The sequence below is a fragment of the Harpia harpyja genome, chromosome 13 (genome assembly GCF_026419915.1).
Source record: "Harpia harpyja isolate bHarHar1 chromosome 13, bHarHar1 primary haplotype, whole genome shotgun sequence".
In the NCBI taxonomy this organism is placed as follows: Eukaryota; Metazoa; Chordata; class Aves; order Accipitriformes; family Accipitridae; genus Harpia; species Harpia harpyja.
In genome coordinates, this window is record NC_068952.1 from 10,803,559 (window position 1) to 10,827,134 (window position 23,576).

Here is a 23,576-nt window from a genome sequence, read left to right on the forward strand (position 1 = left end):
GATTGGATTTTTTTTTCCTACTCAGACTGCTTGAGACTTTCCAACTATTCATCTGAATATTAAATTAATACTTCCATATCCACAGTATCTGAGCATACTGAATTAATGATTTCAGATGGACAACTAGTTGAGTAAGTATCCCTGCAGGTAAGGGAGACTAACTGGGACCATGATTACTATCAAATTCTTGTCCAACAAGCAAGGCTTTAATTTACACAGTTTGTATCATTGTTATGAAAAATCCACAGTAAAGATGTCCAAATGAAGTAATGTCTTTTCTTTAATTATACTTGGCTTTCTCTAGGCTTTGGTTACTGGTTCAGCAAAACACACCAAAATCCCACACAAGTGCAGAAAACGGAGAAAAGAACATCTCTAGTAAAGCCACAACAGTAAAACTATCTGCAGATTTGTCCCCACAGAACCAAAAAGCCAGAAACTTAGATGCTAATCTCTTATTAACATCAAAGAGTATTTCTAACAGCTTCTCTTAAAAAAAAAAAAAACAACAAAAAAACCAAACTACAACAACAACAACAAAAAAATCAATCTGAGACTGCCTTGGCTAGAATAGGATGAGTTTCAGAAAGTAAATTAACTACAGGGATAAAGGTGTTATTCTTCCTGATCCTGCTGCGCAAGTCCAGACTAAAATTTTAACCATTAGTACACAATATAAGAACATCTTGAGAAAGAGAGCAACTCATGTTTTACAGGCTAATAGTTGTACTACCATGCATATTTATTTGCTTTTTGCTAGTATGTAGCAGACAATTGTCCTTCCTTTTGCTTACATCCCATTTTTTTCACACCTGGAAAAGCATCTAACTATTCGTTGGTGAAACCCAGCATGACCAGAAAAGGGTAGATAATGCATATATAGGGCTTTTCTGCACTGTCACCTAAAATTTGCATCCCGTGATTCCTTTTGACCACCTATCTTGCTAGTAACTTGCAAGTAACAGGTGTCTTTTGTAAATGTCTGCTCCTCCCAAATGAAAAACTGAAGACATTAGAACATAGCTTTTGTACTTAATGATTACACTCACATTAGCAGTTCAAATCAGTTTTTATCCTTTGTCTTAAGCACTGCACATGCAGATTATCTGCATGTTACTGTAGAAATAAACATGTGCTCCTGAAAAATATGGATTTCTAACCCACACTGAGATGTGAGCTAGAACTTTGCTTGCAGTCATACCAACTGATGCAGATCTTGCAAAAAAGGATGACACCAGAGGGTGAGATTTTCCAAAGCACCAAAGGATTCAATACAGCAAAAGACTCACGGAAAAAAGTTAATGGATTTTGTTAATTTCCCTTTCACCTGCATTTCTACCCAGATTCCTTTTTGGTTTTTCAGGTTTTTTTAATGGCACCAAGCTGCTGGCAATAATAAGAAAACTATAAAATATAGAGAGCTCTCAGTGTATCAAAAACCCCAACACTTTTATAAAATGCTAATGGATATTCTCATGTGCTGTAGTGATACTTTAATGCTATTTTACTCCATACTGCTGGTGGCACAACGCATCAGATTTTATACTACTGGCATTTCACCTTTTCAAGAAATCTTTAAGCCCTTATAGGCTATAAGCATAACTACGTTTTCGTATTCTTTGGGGGGAAAAAAAAAGTAGTCCACTTTCAAATGTCATTGAACTAGAATCCATCAGTTTTTCAATTTCAGCTGTCAGGGATGGTACATCCCAGTTTACATACAAACATTTGAGTGAATAGAGGGCTAAGAGGCTATCCTGTCCAAGCGAGCCTTTTCCTCAGCAGATCCTAGATCTCCCATTCAGTACACCACTGGAATATCCAGGCCCAGCTATTCCCTGTGAGCACTAGCCCCTCCCCTTCTCCAACCAGTCAGAGTGCCAAGGGGCATTCCTGGGACTTGTGAGCAGATGTACAGCTGATGTGTACTTTGAGCAAAACCTCAACACAACACAAACAACCTTCTTCAGATCTTAGCTTCCAGGAAGAAAAACCACCTCATCCTACATTCAGGTCAATGTGGTAGGCAAACAGAGTGGGACTTGTATTAGGCAGGTTCTCACCTGGTATAAAGCCATATGCTATTTGGCCAGATTTGTCAAACTGCTCAACAAGAGATCTTCAAGTCTTCAGAATCCAGAACTTCTGATAAAGGCACCTAAAAATTGCCTTACTTTCTAAAGTGATTAGTAGGCAGAAGTTCCAGCTGACATAGTCAGCTTCATTTTCAAAGGAGGTTACAACCCAACACACCACACTTATAGTGTTAGTCTTGAGGGGGGGAGGAAAAACTCTGGCATTGATTATGGCTACTATTCCCTTTTTAAAAGCTGGTTCTGTTTAGCAGCTGAACTAAACAGTAAGTGCAAACAGCTGTGAATAAAGCAGCACATAATGGTAAACAGCTTAACATGGTCAAAGGGGAACTTACCAACAGATTATCCTGATGAGATACACTACATACAGGTGCTTTTATTTTGACCTTTAAACCTTACACACTCAGTGACTCCAATTTTGTTACTCTTTGTTTAGTAGAAACAAAGCATAAAACATTCACTTTTTTCTGTATTTTCCAAAATCCTGGGCCTCTGTTTGCTTATAGGATTTGAAGTTCTCATGGTTGGTTGCACCACTCCTGATGCAATTACAAAAATAAACAAAAGGGGAAGCAGGAAATAATTTCATTCATCTTAGCATTCTGCAAACAGTGTAACCATATTCAGCAATTCTTCCTAGCAGCCCTTCCTTTATTGATAGCAACAAGCTTTTGTAACCTGGAAATTAAAATGGACATGATCGGGAGGCTTGGAAGCCCTATACTGATCAGCCAGTGGTGAGAAATCTGAATAAAGAAAAGAAAATCCAGCTCCATTAGCACACTAGCATTAGCAGAGTAAGCTGTGAAAATTTCAGTGCTCATTTGCAGTGTAAATTGGGGACTGTGTCACAACTGACGAATTGACATTTTCACTCCACAGCAAGACCTCAGCAGAACTGCATGAAGCATAGTCTGTTGTTTAGGAAATTACAGAAGGTACAAAACGGTGATGGAAAGCTGCATACCTGGCAATTTGTTTTAACATAACTTTTTGCTGGTTTTGAGGAAAAGGAAGATTAAAAGGTCAGAATGTACGAGCACATCAAACTGCAAAAATGGTATGTATTCCTCCTTGCTTTGCAAGATCCAACAATAAATAGACACACGCCAAAATAAAACCATCAGTGCTGCCTAACAGGAAGCTTATCAATGAAATTAAAAAGGCTTTTTTGACAAAACTGATTTTCGATGAAATCACATCAATGCTGAAAAACATTCCAGGTGGTCAGAAAAAATATTCCAGAATATATAGTTGGAAACTCGGTGTTACAAGAAAATAAGTAGTTGGCAGTGCTCTGAATCAGGATTAAAAGACCAAAAATGTGTAAAAAAAGATCAGGGCAAAAAAGATATGAAAAGTGATATGAAGTGTCACTGATGCTACTACAGTCCCTAAAGAGACAGCATCCCTTTTTACCATCCATTGCCAAGTTTCTTGTCCAGAATTCAGAACTTACCAGGTCAACAAAATGTCCGTTGTACATTCACACTACTAAGAGGCTACATCACCCTAAGCTTTTCTAATATAGCTAATAATTTAAAGTAACAATATGACCAGAAATATCACATCCTTTCTGTTATTAATATGGCCCACAGAACATGCAAGTGCTGGCAATGTGACATATACCTGCATGTCAGATACCTGTGTATCAGAATGGAGCTGGTAGAAAAAATAGCACTTCTCTGTGTAATTAAAGCTGTGTATCATCCCGTAGACTTGCACTTCTTCAATTTCAGAGCCACCCTTAGCATTGTTGAGTATTCTAGCACGTGCAGAAAAAAAGTGGTTCTCTCCTTCTTTTAGTCTCAGTTGTTTTGGTCAGTGAGGCTCAATTTCTTTTCTCTGATTTGCTCATTCAATTTATTTCAATTTTTTCTGATATACAAGCCCTCAGTGTCTCTAACCGAGCTCTTCATCTAATATTTCCTTTCAGCTCTTCACCATGGTCCTTCCTCCACCACTGTTCCAGGTTCCCTAGCTCCTAGCAGTCTTATCCTAATTATTACTTCTGAACCTTGTATGGTCCAAGTGTTATTTCCTTAGCATTCGAGTCAGATGAGCCCTCTTCCTCACTGCCTGAACAAATGCAGGAGAAAATTGAGGACATAGTGGTAATACACTCTCTACTTACTGTCCTTGGGAGAAATAATTACAGGGGAAATCTTGTTTAGTCGCTACTGTCCTGGGAGAGAGTATGCTCAGTTCAGATGAAGTATTTGGAGAGTTTCGTTGCCAAATCCTAACAGGTCTCTCCAGAGCACGAGGAAACCACTGTTTGTCAACAGCCAATAACTGGGTCAAATTCAGACACTTTTGCACAGGAGCAACAAAAGAAGCCAAGGAGATAGATAAATTAGAATGGAAGAAATAGAGGCTAAAAAGCTATTTTTAGCTCTAAGATCTTCTATTAAGAACAGCAGCACGGGGATGGGAAGGTAAGCACAACGCTATCCTGGAGGAAAGATTGAATTCTGAAGAGATCTCAGGGGGAGTTTTTTTAAATAATATAGTTCTTTATGTTGACATTTCATCAGATGAGATATACATATTTAACACACTTTGGGAGTCAATATGAAATCATGGTAAGACAGCAGGAGTTTTCGGTGGAGTGGTCTTCAGAGTAAGAGACAGAAGGAGCATTTCCACCTCATTCCCCAGCGACCTCTTTAGCATGTCTTTCACTACCACATTTGCACAGACCATAAATCTTAACTACTCTTTTTCTGCATTGCTCTGCAGCTGGTCTTATCAACTGGTTATACTCAGCTTTGCCACACACATACTAGCTAGAAGCTATATGAAATCTGGACACGTGCATCCAGGCTACTAGTGGAGGATAAGATCCGTGACCTTGCCTTAATGAAACTTTACCTGTTGCTTTGGAAAGGGAAGCAAAGAAGATTATTTCAAGTTGAGGGGCCTTGAAAGAAACAGGTCCTCAGAAGCCATATACTCCAATGTCCACCATGTAGTCAAGTTCATTTAAATCATAGTCCCAAATGCAGATTTGAATACTGATATGATGGAGAAAATCACATATCAGAATATTTTTCAGGCAAATGTATTTTATGTTTTTTTACTTTTAGGAGTTTTTCACCAACCCCCTCCTCAATCACCTCAGCATTTGCACTTCACTCTCTTTTGCTTGCTTCTTCTCTCTTCCCTTTCAAATACACAAACAGACATCCCAGCATTTATATTCTGATAAGCAAATTGGAGTAATCTTTTCAAATGAAATTTTTATGCTCATCCTTGATAGCTCTGTTTTTTCTTTGGTGGCACAAACGAGAACAAAAAAAAAAAAGAAAACCATTCTAACATAAGTATGTGATGCTTCTTATTTTTCTGAACTAAGGGAAAAAATTTTCCATGTCATTTGCAATTTTTTTATCTTTATTATTATCTGACATAATAGGTAACACATTTGATTATCAACAATATTTGCCTTTTTATAACACCAAACATATTTTGTATATTTTAGTTATCAACACATTATTCTGTTACTTTGTATTTCAAAAATGCAGTGAAATGGTGCCAGAAGGGACAGATTTAGCAGCAGGATTTTATTATTGTTTCAAATCAATAAGCAAAATAATAAGACTTTTCAAAATACCCTGCCTTCACAAGAAAAGCTTGTCCAGGCAGTGGGAAAATGGCAGAAAGAAGTACTCCTTACAGTGAAATTGCATTTGAACCTACATAACTAATTGGAACTCTAAAAGTGACAAATCAAGTTCAGATTTCTAGTCAAAAATATGGATCTTTTTTCAGAATCTTAGTTACTTGCTATTCACAACTGTTCCCTAAAACATAAATATTTACAGTCTGTTTATTTTTCTTTTTTAAAAAAAGATTCACATTCCTTTGCACTCTTTAATAACAGTTGCTAGGCTTCTGGACCCAAAAAACATAACCGTACTAGCATAGCTAGCTGCATGAAGCTAAGTTAAAGACTTTTTTAGTCATGAGTGAACTTCTCGAGGGGTTCAGTTTCCAGTGCATATGAGAACTTTGGGTTCAAAAATCAAGGGCTGGTGAAAAAAAGTGGAAAAGGACAATGGGTTCTTGCTTTTTTGATTTGTAGACACAGTTATTAGCAACTATTGGATTTAGACTTCAATATGGCTGCAAAGTATCCTTGAGTGCTAAGGTATTAATGGAGCTCTGTGAGCAAAGCCCCATGCAGACACGGCTCTGTTCGAAAGGATGTGCTCTGGCAAATCACAGCTACCAGTGTGGTTGCTGGCACTCCCGATGTGCTCACAACTGCTATTCAAGATACTCCATCTTCCAAGAGTCTGAGTAAGTGCCCTTTCCGCTATATGTCTACTTGCAGTGCTTGAAAAAGTCATTATAGACTGGCTGGAATAACAGCAGAAATAATACAACTATTTTAGATGAAGATCCATAGGAGTCTCATAGAGGTTTTCATGATATGGTTTTTAATATTATGGTTGACACTACGTTTTTTATGTGCTGAGACAGCAGTCATTTGGGAAAACAGCTACTAAGCTCAAGGCCATGGCATATCTACTTTGTTTTTTCATTCTTCTAGATACAGGTCTCAAGCTTGCAGTACAAGAGGTCTCCTTTCCTACCCAGCTGCCAATATAAAACACTCTTGGGACCTAAGATATAAGTTGTCTTGGGGGGAAGCGGGGTGTGCACAGGTTGTGTCTGTATGCCCATTTCTGAGTTAAGCTACCTATTGAAGGAAATGATCTAGAGGATAAAAAAACATGCGCAGTGCCAACAATGCACTCTCAGAATAAAAAGAGGTGACATAAAGATTATTTTCCCCTCTTCCTCAGTACTATGTCCAGCTTTATGATTGAGTTACAATTTCTTCTTGCTTTTCTTCCCAAGTCTCTTTTTCCTTTTCTTTGGACATGTGGTCTTAGAACAGGACTGATTGGATAATGACATTTTCAGGTAGAAAAATAGAGTATCTTTTGTGCTTTGCAGTGTGCACAGTATCCCAGGGAACAATGCAACAATATTTTTCATAGACGATTTTTGCATTCCCATTTCTCCCTGTTACCCCTTTCCCTCTTAGGGGCTGTCTGAAACTGCTCTATACACACAGAGTAATCACATAGTTTCACATTTCTTTGTTGAGATGAGGCGTATTTGTTCTAGAAACATATCCACAAGCAAGAACACCTAACTAAGCAAGCCAAACCTATAACCAGTGAGGTCCCTTCCTGAAACAAGTTTTATGCTGTCACACAGTAGTAAATGCAAAGCCAAAACCAACGCATTCAGACATGGAAAAAAAGCTACAAAGGATCTTTTCTAAATAAAGTCTTGTGAAATTGTTTGATCCTGACCTCTCAACTAAATCCACTTCTTAGGAAAGATCTAGTAGCAGTTTGACAGATTATGTTCTATTAAAACTGAGTTTATTAATTTTATAACATGCGCTGTAAAATTTATTGGATAACATGAAGGATTACAAGAGAATAAAAAACCCTGTTAAATAAACATCAAGCCATGCTTTCTCTTTTGTGAGCGGGCTTTGAAGATCTACAGGTTTACATGTCCCCATCACAAAGCCTTTCAGCAGTCTACAGGAGACCAAGAAGAGTAAGAAACTACAGATGGTTCTGGACTGCTGCCAATAGCCACCAAAATACACTGTCAATATTTTTAACTTAAATGTTCATCACTACTCTGATACAATAATAATAGTAACTGTAAAACAATAACTTATTGCTTAGGGAAATGCTAAAGGCTTTATTTATTATCCCCTCTCCCCAGGAACAAAATACTTGTGGGATGGAAGTGCTACTGTCACAAAGAAAGGTTTGGGAAACACTATCCATAAATAAACTCTTGGTTCCATTTGAATTTCTTGGAGTCTGAGATATCACCAGAAGGAGTGTAGGCTAAATGATAAGGTAAAATTATAGTAATAAGAGATTTGGAAAGCTAGAGAATCTGCTGCAACACTGGAAAGCTATCATTTTCTCTAAGTGGTAGTAATTCCTTTTTCTTATATTCCAGTACTTCCTAAGGTATACAGTCTAAAGGACATAGTATTTATAAATTTTATTCATATTTATGAAATCGCTTTTACAAATTATTTCTGTAAAGTTGTTTTACGAATTTATAAGGTCCTGTCTTTGTCCATAGAGAAAATCTGTAGTGTTTGGCTGAAACGTATGGCAACTCTTTGGAGATGCTCATAAACCACATTTTTAGTCTCTTGAGAAACTAAAATATCAAGTTACATGATAACCATATGCCCCCTAATTGGAAGGAATGCCTTCATTTTCAAAAGGTTACTCAAATACGAAAAGATACTGCTCTGAAAACAAAATCACACCCAGCTTTTACACTTGTCACCATTTTCCCAGGAAAGTCACAATTCCAAGGGCTTTTTGTGACACCTCCACCTGCTGTCACACCGCGAGCCCTTCACACCGTGAACAATGCCAACCACACTACAGCTTTCATGTAAGTGTGCTGTCTTGAGGGCCTAAGAAACAAAGCTCAAAACTACAACTGACTGGGAGCTTCCCGTCAGAAAGGTTCTCCGAGGAAAAACACAGTTACTCCAAAGCCAAAATATTTTATGGAAGATTTTTTTTCCCAGAACTCCTCAGCTTTCTATCACAAAACCTGAAATAAATATTTACAGTTGCCTAGTTTGACCTGATTCTGACTACTTGGGTTTGCAGAAATGACCTGAAATATTAATTTTCAAATGTATTTCCTATTGGGTTATCTTGCCTCTTGGGGACAGCAAATCAGAGGCCTGGATGCCTTTGCAGATCCCCTGCTCACCTCTAAGCAAGACTCATGCATGTTTTGGTAGAATCAGGTCAATAAATTAAATCAGGAAACATTTTGATTTAGAAAAGCCTTAGTTTTACTTGGAAATAAAATGGTGAAACGAAATGTTCCACTGCTCTAAAATAATTTTTGAATCATTTAATTCCTTGAACACTTTTCATACATTAACTTTTATCCTTATTGGGAGCTGAAACAAATATTAAGCATTTTCTACAGGATCATGGATACTTATGACATGAAGCTTCATGCTGTCAGAAGAGGATAACATAAGACTGATCCTAAAGCTATCTTTTCAAGGTTCTTGCTCTTTTTTGGTTATAATTTGTTAAAATTACATTTTTCAATACTTGTTTTTTTATTATCTTGTGGACCTACTACTATAAAATCAGTAAGTAAGTTTGTTGCTGTTCTCAATAAGGTAAGAGTTTTACCTTTTGTTTTCACTAAACCTGTGTTTCAGTTACTCTAGATGTGGAAAAATATTACACATGGACACAATACTTATACATATAGAGAGAGAGACATGTGTATGCTCAAACACACAAAAAAATATAGTACTTACACACTTCTACATAAAAAAAGAACAAAGGTACATAGACACTTGAAAAGAACATCTTCTTCCGTCTCAATATGCATACAAATATTATGTAGAGGTAATTATTGTAACAATGCTACAATTCCTTACGCATTACTCTCGTAATGTAGGTCTTATATTTTTCTCATTTGATTCCTTCTTCAAATTTCCATCCACCTTTGTGAATGCCCCTTCTGTGATCTGTGAGCTACACTACATCTTTGAACTGTGTACTATGTGCACTATATTGTAGTCAAAGGGAAGAAACTGAAAGATCAAGCGCTGCTCCTATTCACACCTGCTCAGAGGGAAAAGTGGCTCTTAAACCCTACAGCTTTGGACTTCTCTGAATGCAACAGAAGCATCAAAGTAAGCCTTTGAATGTAAATCTGCCTATCAGTACAATGCTTATAACTGATTAAATTAAAGCTGAACCGAATCTTTACCATTTTCTCATCTCTTTCAGAATTTAGAGAAAACAGCAATATAGAATGAGATTATACAGAGTTGAAATTCCATACATCTCAGTCAAGGTTTAATGCACATGTGCTTTAAATCATGCCCTATTTAACACTTGTGATTACACAGTTGACCAAATTCCCCCCAGAAAATGTTTCCACAACCTCTTCTAGTCACCTCACAGAAATACACAGCAACATTTTTCTTCTACGGAAGAATCATTCACTCAGCTAGGGCTATCATTTCTGCCCCCACATCTTAAAAGTAGCTCTCTACTTTAAACCAGAATATTTGGAAGATTTACCATTAACAAACATATGTACACACTGGAAATCAAAAGAGTGTCAGCTCATTTACTATGAAAAGATAATAAGCTGTGTCCTACCTATGGTGGTAATAACAGTGCCAGCAAAGAAGAAGGAACTTCCCAAGTCCCAGTGACTGATCTGAGTAGATGTGTTTCCTAAAGGTATGATTCCTGCATTTATTGCTGCCACTACTTGCTGCAAGTTTAAAAAGATTTTTGTCAATATTCATGAAACAATGATATTAATATACATTACACAGTAAATTGATTAAATCACTTATTTAATCCAATCAATAAACCAGAAAAGTATCAGTGTTGCTCTGCTTGAGTTTTATCATTCAGTCAGGCTACAATTTAATCTTTAGCAGACACCCCAAGCACTTCAGCATGCACCAGGGCTGTAAACTTAAGGAGAAAAATCCACAATATCAGTAACAGCATCACCTTAGCTAGATGGCAAACACAATTATTTTTACTGTTGCAATTATTTGGTGAAGAAAAATATGCATTAGACAAAGATTTACAATGAGAGTTTCCCAAAATATTCCTCTGTTCAGTTAGGCAAGCAAATGTACTTCTTAAAACACAGTCATTTTAAAACTCCAAGAAAAAACACCCATGCATTGTTTTGGATCAAATAAACTCCAAATAATTAAAACACTTCTGTAGAACAGATAATTCAATAATTAAAGATTAACAATTACACTTATGGTTATATAACTTTCACTATATTAATAAAAAAATCAGAGTAAAATATCAAATGTGTATCTCTAAGTTTATACATCTATATACCGCATAAATGTCGTTCTTCAAAAATTCAGTTCTAGCAGCTAAAATGAACAAGCTTGCCACTAGTGACATTTTCATAGTCTCGAGAAATATGAAACATTTCCTATTTCAGCAGTCACCTACTGTAAATTGTTATCACAAAAAGTATTTCTGTTTAGTTATATCTCTGTTGCAGATATATACCAGTATTTGAGTTAAACAGTACACATCAAGAAAAAGTATTTTTAAACTTGAAATAAATACTTTAAGGAATGTAAGTTATCATTTCATTCTGAAACTGAAGTTATTTAATAATCATGATCCCTATAATAATAATTGGTGTTTAACAAAAGAACAACAGAGGAAGCAATACTGCAAAGCTAAAATTAACATTTTAACTAACTAACTGTTTCTGCTTGGTGAGTTATCCAACAAAGATTATGCGCACAAAGCTATTCAGCAATAGGGCAGACCAGAATGGTTTTCTGTGTGGGCAGTCTATTGTAGAGGAACAGTGTTGTGCAGCAGCAATGATTTTTCCAATCCCGAAGTACATTGATAATTTGCAAATGAAAACATTTTTGTTTCTAAACAGTGCCCATGGAAGCCAGTTAGCTGGTCAGAAATGACAAAATACCAACGCTGGATTAACCAGGCTATCAGTTTTTCATGGTGGGATCTCAACTTAAATCCACCATTTCCAGTTTGCCATTTTCAAAGCTCAGATGCACAAAGTAGCCATTTCAAAGCCCACAGCTGCGTGCCCGCAGCCACGGGGATCTGGCTGCCACACCTAAGCCATTTTCAGCATCCGGGGTTGTCAACAGAAAGCCGGCTGGGGTATCTTTACATAGACTTCACACTGTTTTATCTTCTATACCTTCAACTCTTAACTTTTTTAAAAACACCAGAAAGGCAGACATCAAAGGCGTGAAATTTTCAGTCCTACTGAGGAAGGAGAAAGGACGGGGAAAGGGAAGGGGAAGACAGTTTACTTTTCCTTTGCATTGGAATAATAAAGCTTCTTCTACGTTTATACATCACATACAACTTGGCAACAGTAAATACAGCAGCACTGGTACTGACAAGTGTTTACATTACTGTAGGAAGGGACACATCAGGCTAAGCGACATGTGAAAACCATCCCTTGTACTGACTTTATAATTTACACAATACAGGTATTCCTTTGACATGAACCCCAGTGTGCTGCATTATAAAGCCTACTGAATACATTTTGAGTACTGTTTCATTTCAGTGGACTAAGAACTTTCATCACAAGTCCTTGTACTTGCAAATGGCAACATGCTCTCTGGTGAGGAGATTATATGGTAAAGCACTGGATCAATATAATTTTATGGGACCATTCATGTTTTATTACAGTTTATTGCACTGGATGAATGCACCACCCAGAGCAACCTGTTCAGGCAGTCTAGCAAGCCCAAGTTCTATACAGATCTAGACGTAAAATGTTTTCAGAGCTTTGTATCGTCACCACACATTTTTGAAGCCATACTACCTCAGTGTCTTTTATATGAAAGGTATGCCAATCTAAAATGCTCAAAGATCCATTACAGCTATGCATTTCCTAACTGCAGTATACTGTACCTACAGACTTCCAGGAAAAAAGATACAACTTAATCCAAAACTGCTCTGTTGGGTCAGACCTAACAAAACACAACAGATGGCTAAAAAAGACAATTAGCCACTATTATTATGCCTCTGATTTTAACTAACTGCTAATTAGGAAAAGAACCAGGGCAAGTAGGCAAGTGATGCTTTCTCTTTGTACATCCTCCTGACTTCTGACTAAGCACAGTTTTAGGGACTTTCTGAGTGGGACACTGCATCTGCATCATGGTGTTCAGATTGGTTTGGGTGGATCATTTTAGCATGAACTTATCTAACAGCTTTTGGAGCTCACTTGTATTTTGGCAGCCAAGTCATTCTGTGGCAGCAAGTTCCGCAATTTACTTGTGGATCATTTAAAAAGCATTTCCCTTTTGAGATTTTTATGTGCTTCAAAGTAATTTTATAAGTTCTTATGTTATGAGAAACACTTGAATAGCAATTTCTTAGTTGTCTCCTTCAAGAAGTTAATGATCTTATGGACCCATCAGCTGCCTCTTTTTTCTGAATTAAAGACTTTCTTATTAAATAATATATTTACCTATTTAAATAAATCTGTTGAATATTGTATATAACTAATCTTTTATTGCCAGTATTTCTTGCTTTTATTGCTAGACATTCTTTGTCCCTTTACTGATTTATCTTATCGATTGTTTTAAACATAGTTTTAGTCATAAAGGGCCAGATGATGCCTTCTTCATCACTGGGTTATTGTTTCCAAACACACACTATTATGCTTTCTCCTGCGCTGTTCCCATGTTTGGGAGGAGCCAGCCTTAAATACTAACAAAGCTGCTCCATTACATTCCTTCAGAGTCTTCTGTAAGAGTCTTCCTTACTAACAAGGATGACAGGTAAGGTTGCTGGTTTACTGAGATCAATACTACTATCTCATAAAGTTTTTGCATGTTGCCTGCAGATTTTTCAGGAGGGGTAACTGCATTTTCAGTTCTTTGGATCAGAGGACACCCTTCTTCTTAGTTTGGCCAGTGCCTATGAGCAGATCCTCATCTAAGACTATTCCCAAGCAAAATTTTAAAAGAAATTAATATAACTCCTAACATATGTACATTTCAGGGCACTAACTTCAGGGTAGCATCTTCTTTCTGACTACGTCCACTGCACAAACTTACCTGGAATATTGGTTATTAACATTTCCTTAGCCCAGAATATAAACCCAGGCTCATGCAGCTGGTTTCCACTAACTTCACTAAGGGCCAGGATCTCACCCTCAGTGTTCAAATAGCATGCTATTCATTGTCGGTCCTGTTAGATTCAATTTGCTCTGCCACTTTATTCTTGGTCTGCAGCCTTTTTTCTTGACTGATGCCTTACTACTAGAGCAAACACGACCACTTAATTTGTCACAAGTTCGGCATGTCATTCTTTCCTTCCTTCATAACCTCTTTCTGTCACCTGAGCCCTTCAGCTTATCCTAACTTATACAATAGCAATAGTAACTCTGCATTTTGAATCTCAAAACAGTTAGAATCATGAAAACTATATAATCTGTACATTTATCATGCGTTGCAGCCTGTAATCACTTTGTGTGATCTTAACAGGGGAATTTCTTGACTTTAAAAAATTACTTTACAGTATTAAAGTTAACTGACCACTTCAGTGAGAATTTTTCTAGTTTTTCTTATTTTTATTCCATATACATACTAAATTCTGACTTAAAAATCAGTGTCACTTCAGCACTACAGAACCAGTCAGCATTAGAATAGGGATGTGGACAGTTTCAATTCTTAAACTATGTAGATTATTTCACTTGCCTTACCTTCTTCCAGAGCCTTTGTCTACTTTTTTTTTTATATGAGATGACTGAGGACTGAGCAGAGGATGGGTCACACAGCACATGGCACCCAATCAAGGCCTCTATGTGCAATGATTTTAAGAATAATATTATATGGCTACAGTAAAAGTAATAGGTTTTTCTCCTTTAGTTGTCTTTATAACAGTGAAAATTTGGGCTTTTTTTGATAGTAAAGAGAACTGAGATAAAATTTTCAAATATTTAAAACTTTTAGGAACTTACTTTCCATTTTTTAAGTTACGTGGATTCTTAGGCTAGCTCTGTACTATATCTTGGGATAGGCATGAGCTGTGTCTGAGTACAAGCCCTAACTTGTACTATATCCAAACTACCTGGCTTTACACCTGTATTCAGGAATAAGCTTTAGTAAAGCATCAGAGAAAAGAGGCAGAGATGCTTGAGCCCAGAGTGGATAGGCCAGGCATGACCTGCCTTATTTTCAAAAACAGGACCTAAGCTCCAAAAACATATAAGCATTGCGTTCACACTGTACTTTTTTGCTTGAAATCAGAACACTGGGAAAAGGAGAGTGACAATATAAAATCTCATTTTAATTGAATTTCAGCTTTTCATTTCCTATATGATTTAGAAACACTTTCTGGTAAATACATTGTGCAGTTTTGTATTATCACATCCCTGCGCTCATGCAGATATCTGTCTGTAGAGGCCATGCTGAGCTACCCTTGCAGATTAAGACACAGAATTTTGTGACTTTTGTCTGTCAAAACAAGAGATAAAACAGCTTTTCAAATGGCACAGTCATTTTGTGAAAACAGCAGACAATTCTCCTAGGTCAGGGATTTCAACCTCTGGTCCTCTGACCCTGCAAGGAGTCAACGGAGATGATGGACAAAAGCCAGCCTGTTGGCCATAGAGCTACATCCAGTAAGCAGGGGTCTGCAAAGCCACAGAAGAAATACAGAGAGGTTATAAACTGAGAAGGCTAGCCTCTGGTAGTCAACCACTGTCTCAGACAGAGATGAGGGAGAAATAAGTATGTGTCAAAACAGTTACCCTAATGCTCATCTCCTTGTTCCACACCAGGCTCTGAATACATGCTTTTGTACCATCTTCCAGTCACTTCACTTTTATGAAATGAAGTAACACAACACTTCATTACTCTCAGCTTTTCTATCCAAAGATTAAAATAGAAACACCTTAAATTATGCTTCTGATAAAATACAGAGCATGCAGTCTTTCGTTATCCAGCTTGTCAGGAGTTAGCTTGTGCTTCCTGGCAATCATTTAACAAGCAATGTCAAAAAGTCAGATACGCCTCAAAGTTTCTGGAAACCCATTTCTCAGCCTGGATTTCTTCCTTCACTGTCCTGCTGCCATTTGACAAGAGCACTCTCTCACTCTCCAGTATAACGATACATCTCACATGGCCCAGTTACTGCGCGAGTCCTGCGTTTTTATTTCAGCTTTGGTTTACAAAGAATGGAAATCCTAGTTCTTTGTTCAGAGGCACACTAGGATGTTTTTAACACTTAGCAAACAACTCTTCAGCCTCCAAAAGCACATGCTTTTGAGCCTTGCTGTCGAAAGACATTGCAATGATGTTTGTATTATAATTCTGTGACTCCATGTTTTTCTTTTTAGTTTGTATAACATTATGACTGTAATCTGCACTGGAGACTGGTACCCAACACATTGAAGAATTGAAGAACTCTTTTCACCTGATGTTCACAATCTACTTGAACTAAAAACATGTAGAAACACATTGAAATACATTTCTAAACATGCATTACAAACAGACTATGTATATAAATTTTGTGTGTGTGCATACATATATGTATGTGTGTATACACACACATTCAGGGAAAAGGGCTTTTCTTTGCTTCTTAAGATTAAAGACGGGAAGAATTATGCAGACAGCTGCTCAGCAAAACTGACTTACTAATGAGTCATACCTGCCACCCTTTCTAAGACAAAAGCTGTCATTCAGATGCATTCAAGCTGGCTAGTTTCTAGGTCCTATAAAACTGTTCATCTGGAGTAAATGTATCCTTTAAGAGCCCGAACACCAGAAGAAAAATAAAAAATTAGAAACGAACCTGCTTGAACAAAGAAGTGACAAGGCCAGTTAGAATGTATTTATTATCCTCCTAAAAATCTGTATTGTTGTTATGCTCATGAAGGATGAAGACTGTGCTTAAAAAAATTCCTTCTGGTTTAACCGCCATGTAGAAAATAACCACAGAAAAGGGAGCTCTCCCGTCACCGGAGGGAATGCTCCCAGGCAACAGAAAATTGGCAAAAAATTCCCTCCCTCCAGGAGCTAAATGCAGAGCCAGAAGAGGGGATCTGGCTGTAAGAGGACAGCAGACACTGGAGCAACCCTAAGCGAGGAGTGCACACACCCCAGGGGCTTCTGCAGCCCATCTAGGCTCAACGACAGCAGGTGGGTATCTGTGTGGAGGACAGGTCTGGGTAAGGTTATGACTGAAGGTCTTTCACAGAGATCTTTCATTTAATAAATATTCTTTTGATCTGGGGATACAGGTAGAATTGGGGGGGGGCTTTACTCTGGAAGGAGGCAACAGCATCTGAACATTTATTTCTGACAAGAGTGAAGCAGAAAGAAAATAACTGGGGTGAACACTAGACTTACAGACTCAGCAAGAGGAAAAGAGAAACAGGATCTTACTGTACCAGTTAGGACTACCTGTATACTTAAATTTAAGAACACATAAGCTTGAGTGCTTTGACAGGCAGACACCTTACTAAGGACAGACATATGCATAGGGTAACAACACAAACTACAGTTCCTGTGCTTCATGCTTTAACTAGTTTAAAAGTCATTCATATCATTTTGCTTTGAAAACACCATCAATGGGCAGCTCTGCTACTGGTATTTGCAATTTGTCATAAGCGTCATGTCTGAAATGCAAACGGTACTTTAAAAAACTGATGCAATGCTATTTTGGATGCCCAGATTAAATAAAATATGCTGCAGCATCAATTTGCTTTATGCTCGTCTATCAATCTTTTCAAGGCTTTAAGTTTACAAAGCATAAACGCCTGCTGCTTCCAGGTTAGGATCCAGACATGGGATGGTTCCTGCTTGCTTTTGGAGAGGCTGAAAGGAATTGCAAAAGGGAGAGACTAAGAATATTCAGGGTTTAAACTGGTACATTCAAACTCCCTCAGAAAGTTCCTGCTTAGAGGACCCGTAAACTACAGCTGACAGGACTGAGAATGTCTACAAATGTTGTGATTCAAAGAATGAATAAAATTTGATTTAAGCTTAATAGGCTTAGCTAATAAATTTTAAATTTGTCTAAATAAATTTCAGAATTGTCTGAAAACAAGATCGTTGCATCTCTGTGTTTTATTATCTCCAAATACGATACAGCAAGCTCAAATACCTTCCAATATCTGGGAGAGAAAGAAGGATTTACACTTCTTTATTTTAACAGTTTTCTACATAATCAGAGAGGTTGAGGCTGAAGGAGCTTATCTGGCTGAAATAAAACAACGTATTCCTGAGGATGCAGCAAAATTAGTTTCTTAGGGGTAGAATGCAAGCTGTAAAAAGCCCTACAAAAAAGACACAAAATCAGCTACTGATGGAGGTGCAACTTAATGTAGCTAGCTACCTTGAAATATAAAAATGAAGCCACAGAAAACACATAGTTTAAAGTAAAATATTTTTACAAGAAATTCACAGAAGAAGCCATGATGACATTCTGGTGATGCCAGTTTGATGAAAGAAACACTGCTCCCATGTCATTCATAACTGTGTCAGGCTTCCCTCAAGAGAGATAAAGAAAGAATACATTTTTCCTCAAGGGAGATAAAAAGAAAACACATTTTGGCCTCATTCACAGTTTGAGAGATGAATGGAAAGAAAAGGGAGAATGCAGCTGATGCAAATATAAGATGAAAACAGGCATGGGACATGACTGTGGACCCCAGCATGGAGAGCTGTTCTCCTCATGTTAACCACAAGCCCACGCAGAACCCAAGGAGATCAACTTGTGGGATCAAGGTCAATCCAGCTAATCCTGGTGGTTCATTAATTCTTTTTTTTGTTTTAAATGCAAGCACATTTTTGTGGGCATTCAGTTTTCAGAAGCCACATACCCTGAAAGGGGCTGGACTTAAAAATCTTCAAGAGTACTTTATTGCTGAGACAGCTTGGTGCAGCACCCTGAAAACTTGTTCAGATTTCGAAATGAAGGCTTTGTAGGACAAAAATTACCACAAACAGCACTTGGAACACATTAAAAGATTGTGCTGTTCAGTGTGATATTATTTTTTCCACTTGTTAGGGTTTTCAGAATAAATGTATTTGAAGCACTTTTCTGCTAAAGGAACCAGAAATTAGGTATGTTCTGTTATTAAGTTTCAGTGTACCCTTACTTGAAAACTGTTTATTAAGTTTCAGAATTAACTCACTAAGATAACTAAAATAATTCACACCAGCTTGCTGGGATACTCTACATATTTAAAATAATATAACTGTATTTCCCTTATTTCCAATTTATCTATGTAAAAATTATAAAATTTTTGTAAGCAAAAATAATACATTAAACAACTTGATGCTTGGGGATTAAAAGGATTTTTTTTTCCATTTTGGTTGATAAAGGCCAACACTAAAACAAATAACTGCTGAGCAATACATAATTAGGTGATATTTACACAAAAAGCTCTTCTCTTTTTTTTAATCAGCTTTCTCTTTGGCAGGGGGACAAATATTTGTCTCTCATTGCCAAGACATCCCACAATCCGCAATACTGGTCACATCCTTACCTCCTAGGAACAACGTGAGTTCTGGGTGGGGGTAAAGCAAATTCATTGTTTAGATAGATAGATAGATAGATGGATCCCCTATAGAGGGAATGAGGTGTATGAAACAACAATAATGACAACTTTGTAAAGTTGTTGGCTATCATATTCAGTCAGGCTCACCTCTCCCCAGAGACAAACTCTTAATCCCAGTTGACAACACGAAGGTATACACATGTATTTTGTGCCTGCGCAGCACTGCAGGAGGACACGTGTGCATCCTGAACATCAGCAATGTAACTTAAGGTCTCTTTACATTTGCTACTATGCATAGGTGCATAAATACAGCAGGAGATTTTCCTAGGTACTTGGCAATACACTTTGTGCATCTGAGTTTGGAAAGTGTCTCCAACATTTTCAAATATTTAGTGGCAAGCTTGCTATAAGGAACAGTCAACACACTAAAAAGAAGTAGAACCAGATTGAAATAATTAGATACAAGTTCTCTAGAGAATTTTTTCATTCTTTAATGCTTGCTGTTATTTGCATGTGTATAGCTGGATTACTCCCAGGTTTCTATCAGCTTCTGCCAACAAAAAGCTCAGTTGTGGTGAAAAACCTGTTACAGGAGAGATGTAAAAAATTCCTAGTGTAAATGAAGATCAGTTTTACATATTTTGTCACATATACATAAAATCCACACAGTCTGAACTACATTTACTCTTTTATTCTGTCACCTGGCAGTTACTTTGCATTGCATGGCAGGGCCAAGTTGAGATCAGGCATGGACAGAGAAACCAAAACACCATCCATGATGAATTGCCAAGAGTTCTTCTTCCAAAAGAAGGAATAGTAGCAAAATGTCAGGCCACATCCCTTTCTACAGCTTTATAATGTATTAGATATTATATATAACCGTCACCAAACCAATGCTTTCTCATCTGTTAATAACTGAGATCCTTTCAAGACCTTCCAACTGAAACTTTAAAAAACGAAGTTTAACATCAGACCGTGCATAGCTTGCTGGTCTGTTGTATCCTCATTAGACTCACCAAGGTAGTGTTTGTACGTTCACATGTTTCCCTCCTGGGATATTTCTCTAGTTGTAGATTTAGATATACCACCACTGATTGCCATGCACTGCCCACCTCAGCACTGTTGTGCGCAGCATGCAGTGATCCCCTTAATATTGTTGTTAATACTGGCTTCAGGCTACAGCAAAAGGATTTGAAATTGCCTGGAAAAAATGGCCTGTTGGGTGCTCTGTGTGACTTTTGCACATTTTAAGTGTGGTACTAAATAGAAGTGCTCACAAAATATCAAAAAAATGGTGCACCTAGAAGCAGGTCTCAGGGTCATACATTGCTGTTGTTCATTGCAGGTATATTTTATTATAGTGAGGCAACAAGTAACTGAAGTGGTTTAGACCTGTGGTTTAGAAAGAGATTTGCAACAGTGGACCATGGAAGTCAGAGACGGAGAAGGTCATGAAGACCACCTCTTGGTCAACACACGAACAATGCTGCTGGACTGGGCTGTAAAGTTATGAGGAAAACACAGGTCATTTTTCTGAGGCAGATGAGGTTACCTGGCTGTCATCATCAGAGCACTCTGTTTCATTAACTTCGTGCATTTTCTATGCTGCATAGCAGCTCTCCATTGCCCCATGTTTCATGTGTATATAAAATGTATGAAGACTATAAAAGTATAATTCCCACCAAGTACACCTGGAGGAGCCACACAATCAATGTGAAAATACACAGTTTCAGGAATTTGAAACCCAGGGAATAAAGGTGTGTGTGCTGAAAAGTTGACAACAGCATATATTGTTGTGCCAGGAAGGGTTTTGGTGATTGGTGAGATAAAATAAGGATGGAGAAGACAGGAAGGGAAAATTCCCTATCCTGTGTGCATTTATAGAAGCACACAACTCTGTGTTGTAATCAGCTCTGTGGCACAGGGAAGATTTTAGCAAAGGCGATGGAAACTAGTTGGCCCCTGGGTGCTAGCGAACTGGACTTTCATTCCACTTGTACAATTTTTTTTAGGTGAATTTGTGCTCTCAAACTAGTCTCCCTAATTTGCCCGCCTGACTAAGCCACTGCACATTGTAATGTTGGTTAGCAGTCTTGGGATAGTCAAGCCTGCTTCAGAGTAAGGATTAAATGGCAGATCAGAAGTTGTGAAGATTGAAAAGGCCTGGCACGATAAGCACCTTGAGCCATGACTAGCACGAACCAGACCCAAACCAGTTTCTGGATTCCCAGAACACTAAGTTCAAAAGGAAAAGTTTATAATGAATTTCATTATAGCTTGACTCAAGGTAAATACGTGATTAAAGAAGACATTAGTCTGTAAGCTCTGTAATTTTCTTCACACACACTAATCATTCTAGCTTCCTACTACACTAGTACGTATTAATTTTCAGTTTTATAGCTTTCAGTGAATTCTTAAACATCATTTACTTTTTCCTCACACGCACTATTTATTTTTATTCATACAGACAGCCAACGAAAACTGAAGAAACACTGCATTATATTGTAATAGCAGTCAGACATAAACCCAGAGAGACAAAATGTATTCCAGTAATTCAGCTTCTGTGACAAAGTGGTAAGTAGGGAAGAAATATGACCCCATGGTTAAGACAGCAGCCTAGACTTGGAAAAATGGATTTGAGACTCTCTTTTACCACTGCTTTCCTATTTTACTTTGGTCAAGTCACTTAATTCCCAACCCTTCACCAACTCGATGTAATTCATTATGCCTTATTCTGCGTAAAGAAAGGCACCCAAATGCAATCGTAGGACCAGGCTCCCTATGCCTCAGCCCTCCTCCTATAAAAGTAGCGTAACAGCACATTCCTACCTCCACATCATGGTGTTCTTCTTCGCAGAGAAGTGGAAGGGAACAAGGAGTAATTAAGTTTTCCATTTACCCCAACATCAAGCAGAGCAAACTTTTCCCACAACTATCTGTCATCCATGTGCTGTAGGAGGCTCTGTCACCCCTCCATGCTTCACAAGCCTGTGTCTTTCTGGCCATGCCAAGATCCCTAGCTAGGATGGGAGCTAATGCTGATACAGGTATCTGTGCTCTGATAATTGTACTGAAACTGTCACTTATTTTACACAGAATATCAAATGGGCATTGAATGCTGATGAAGTGGTTTTTTTATCACCAATCTGTGCTTCTGGGTAGGGAATCATAAATGCTAAAATATCTAAGCACTCCAGAGCAAATTTCAACAGTTTTTGCCTTAAGGACAACCTCACAGATGATGTAAGATAATATTGCTTCAAAATTTCTATTTTTATCTTCACAAGTACAGAATCTGACCTAAAAATTTCACATAGGGATATTTATACTAGCTATAAGAGACTGTTTAAATCAGAATGTGCTTCTGTATTTCTCTGAAAGATTATCTCACATTCTGCTGGTAAAACCACTAAAACATAGTTATTACACAGCATCGAAATTAGTATCAACAGCATCTCCCCAAGCATGCCTAGTCAGGACACATGGAGATAGGAACTGCTTGACAGTCATTTAAAGGGTAGCAGTTTTGGAACACATTTTAGTAACAAGGCAGGGGAGAAATCACAAAACACAAGACATTTTCCCAGTTTGCCTTGAAAATTCAGAAGTAGCGTGCCATAAAAATAACTTGTTACATCAGAGCTCTGCATTTAAAACTGAAAAACCCCAGGTGTCCATGCTGATGCTGAAGGCAGATTGGTCTAGAGAGGTAAAATCAACTTCTAAACTCCCAGCGATATCTGCTGTCAAAAAAACCACCTCCAGAAAGCTTTGCTGCCCATGCAACTGGCATGCTCCGGAGCTTGTGCTAGCCAGGCTCTAGATGCCTGCCACTCTCTCCTGCTCTCTGGTGTCCCATCTCAGGCTCTGCAGACCCCGATGGCCCCATGGCTACTGCTAATGAAGGGGTCAATCTTTGCCAACTCTTGGCTGTTCACTCCAGCCTCCCATTTCATGGTCCCATCCCCAGAACTGACATTATTGGCAGCCCCTTGCTGTTCCCTGCAGTGCCACTGGATATTCATAAGCACATGGGATTTAAGTTGGAGGGGGTCTCATAAGGCTCTGGATCTAGTTCTGTGCTACTGCGAATAAATATTTCCTATGGTTCTGAGGCAGGTGACCTGCAAGGGTAAAGTCATGTTAGTAGGAACACACCAATATACATCAGTTGTGGGTGTGCCTTTAAGAAGATTGAGATTTAAGATCAAAATAGCAAGTCCACGGTACTTTCCTGTACTTAAAACAAAATCAATAAAAAGAAACATACAGCTGGAAGGAAAGCTAGCTTGATACAATCACGGTAAATTAGAAGTCCTTTAAGGAGGTGTATGGTGTATTTTCTTCCTCAGAATTAGC

The 23,576-nt window shown here is 37.9% G+C and overlaps 1 protein-coding gene across 5 annotated transcripts in view; it reads right to left on the reverse strand.

Annotated features, from left to right (window-relative positions):
* Nucleotides 1-23,576, reverse strand: part of KCNK2 (potassium two pore domain channel subfamily K member 2) — a 127,014-nt gene that overhangs the window by 53,751 nt on the left and 49,687 nt on the right. For all 5 annotated transcript variants that reach the window (XM_052805228.1, XM_052805229.1, XM_052805230.1 and 2 more), the window contains one exon: nt 10,316-10,433. In XM_052805228.1, coding sequence (XP_052661188.1) covers nt 10,316-10,433 — 118 coding nt within the window. The remainder of the gene's footprint in view (nt 1-10,315; nt 10,434-23,576) is intronic.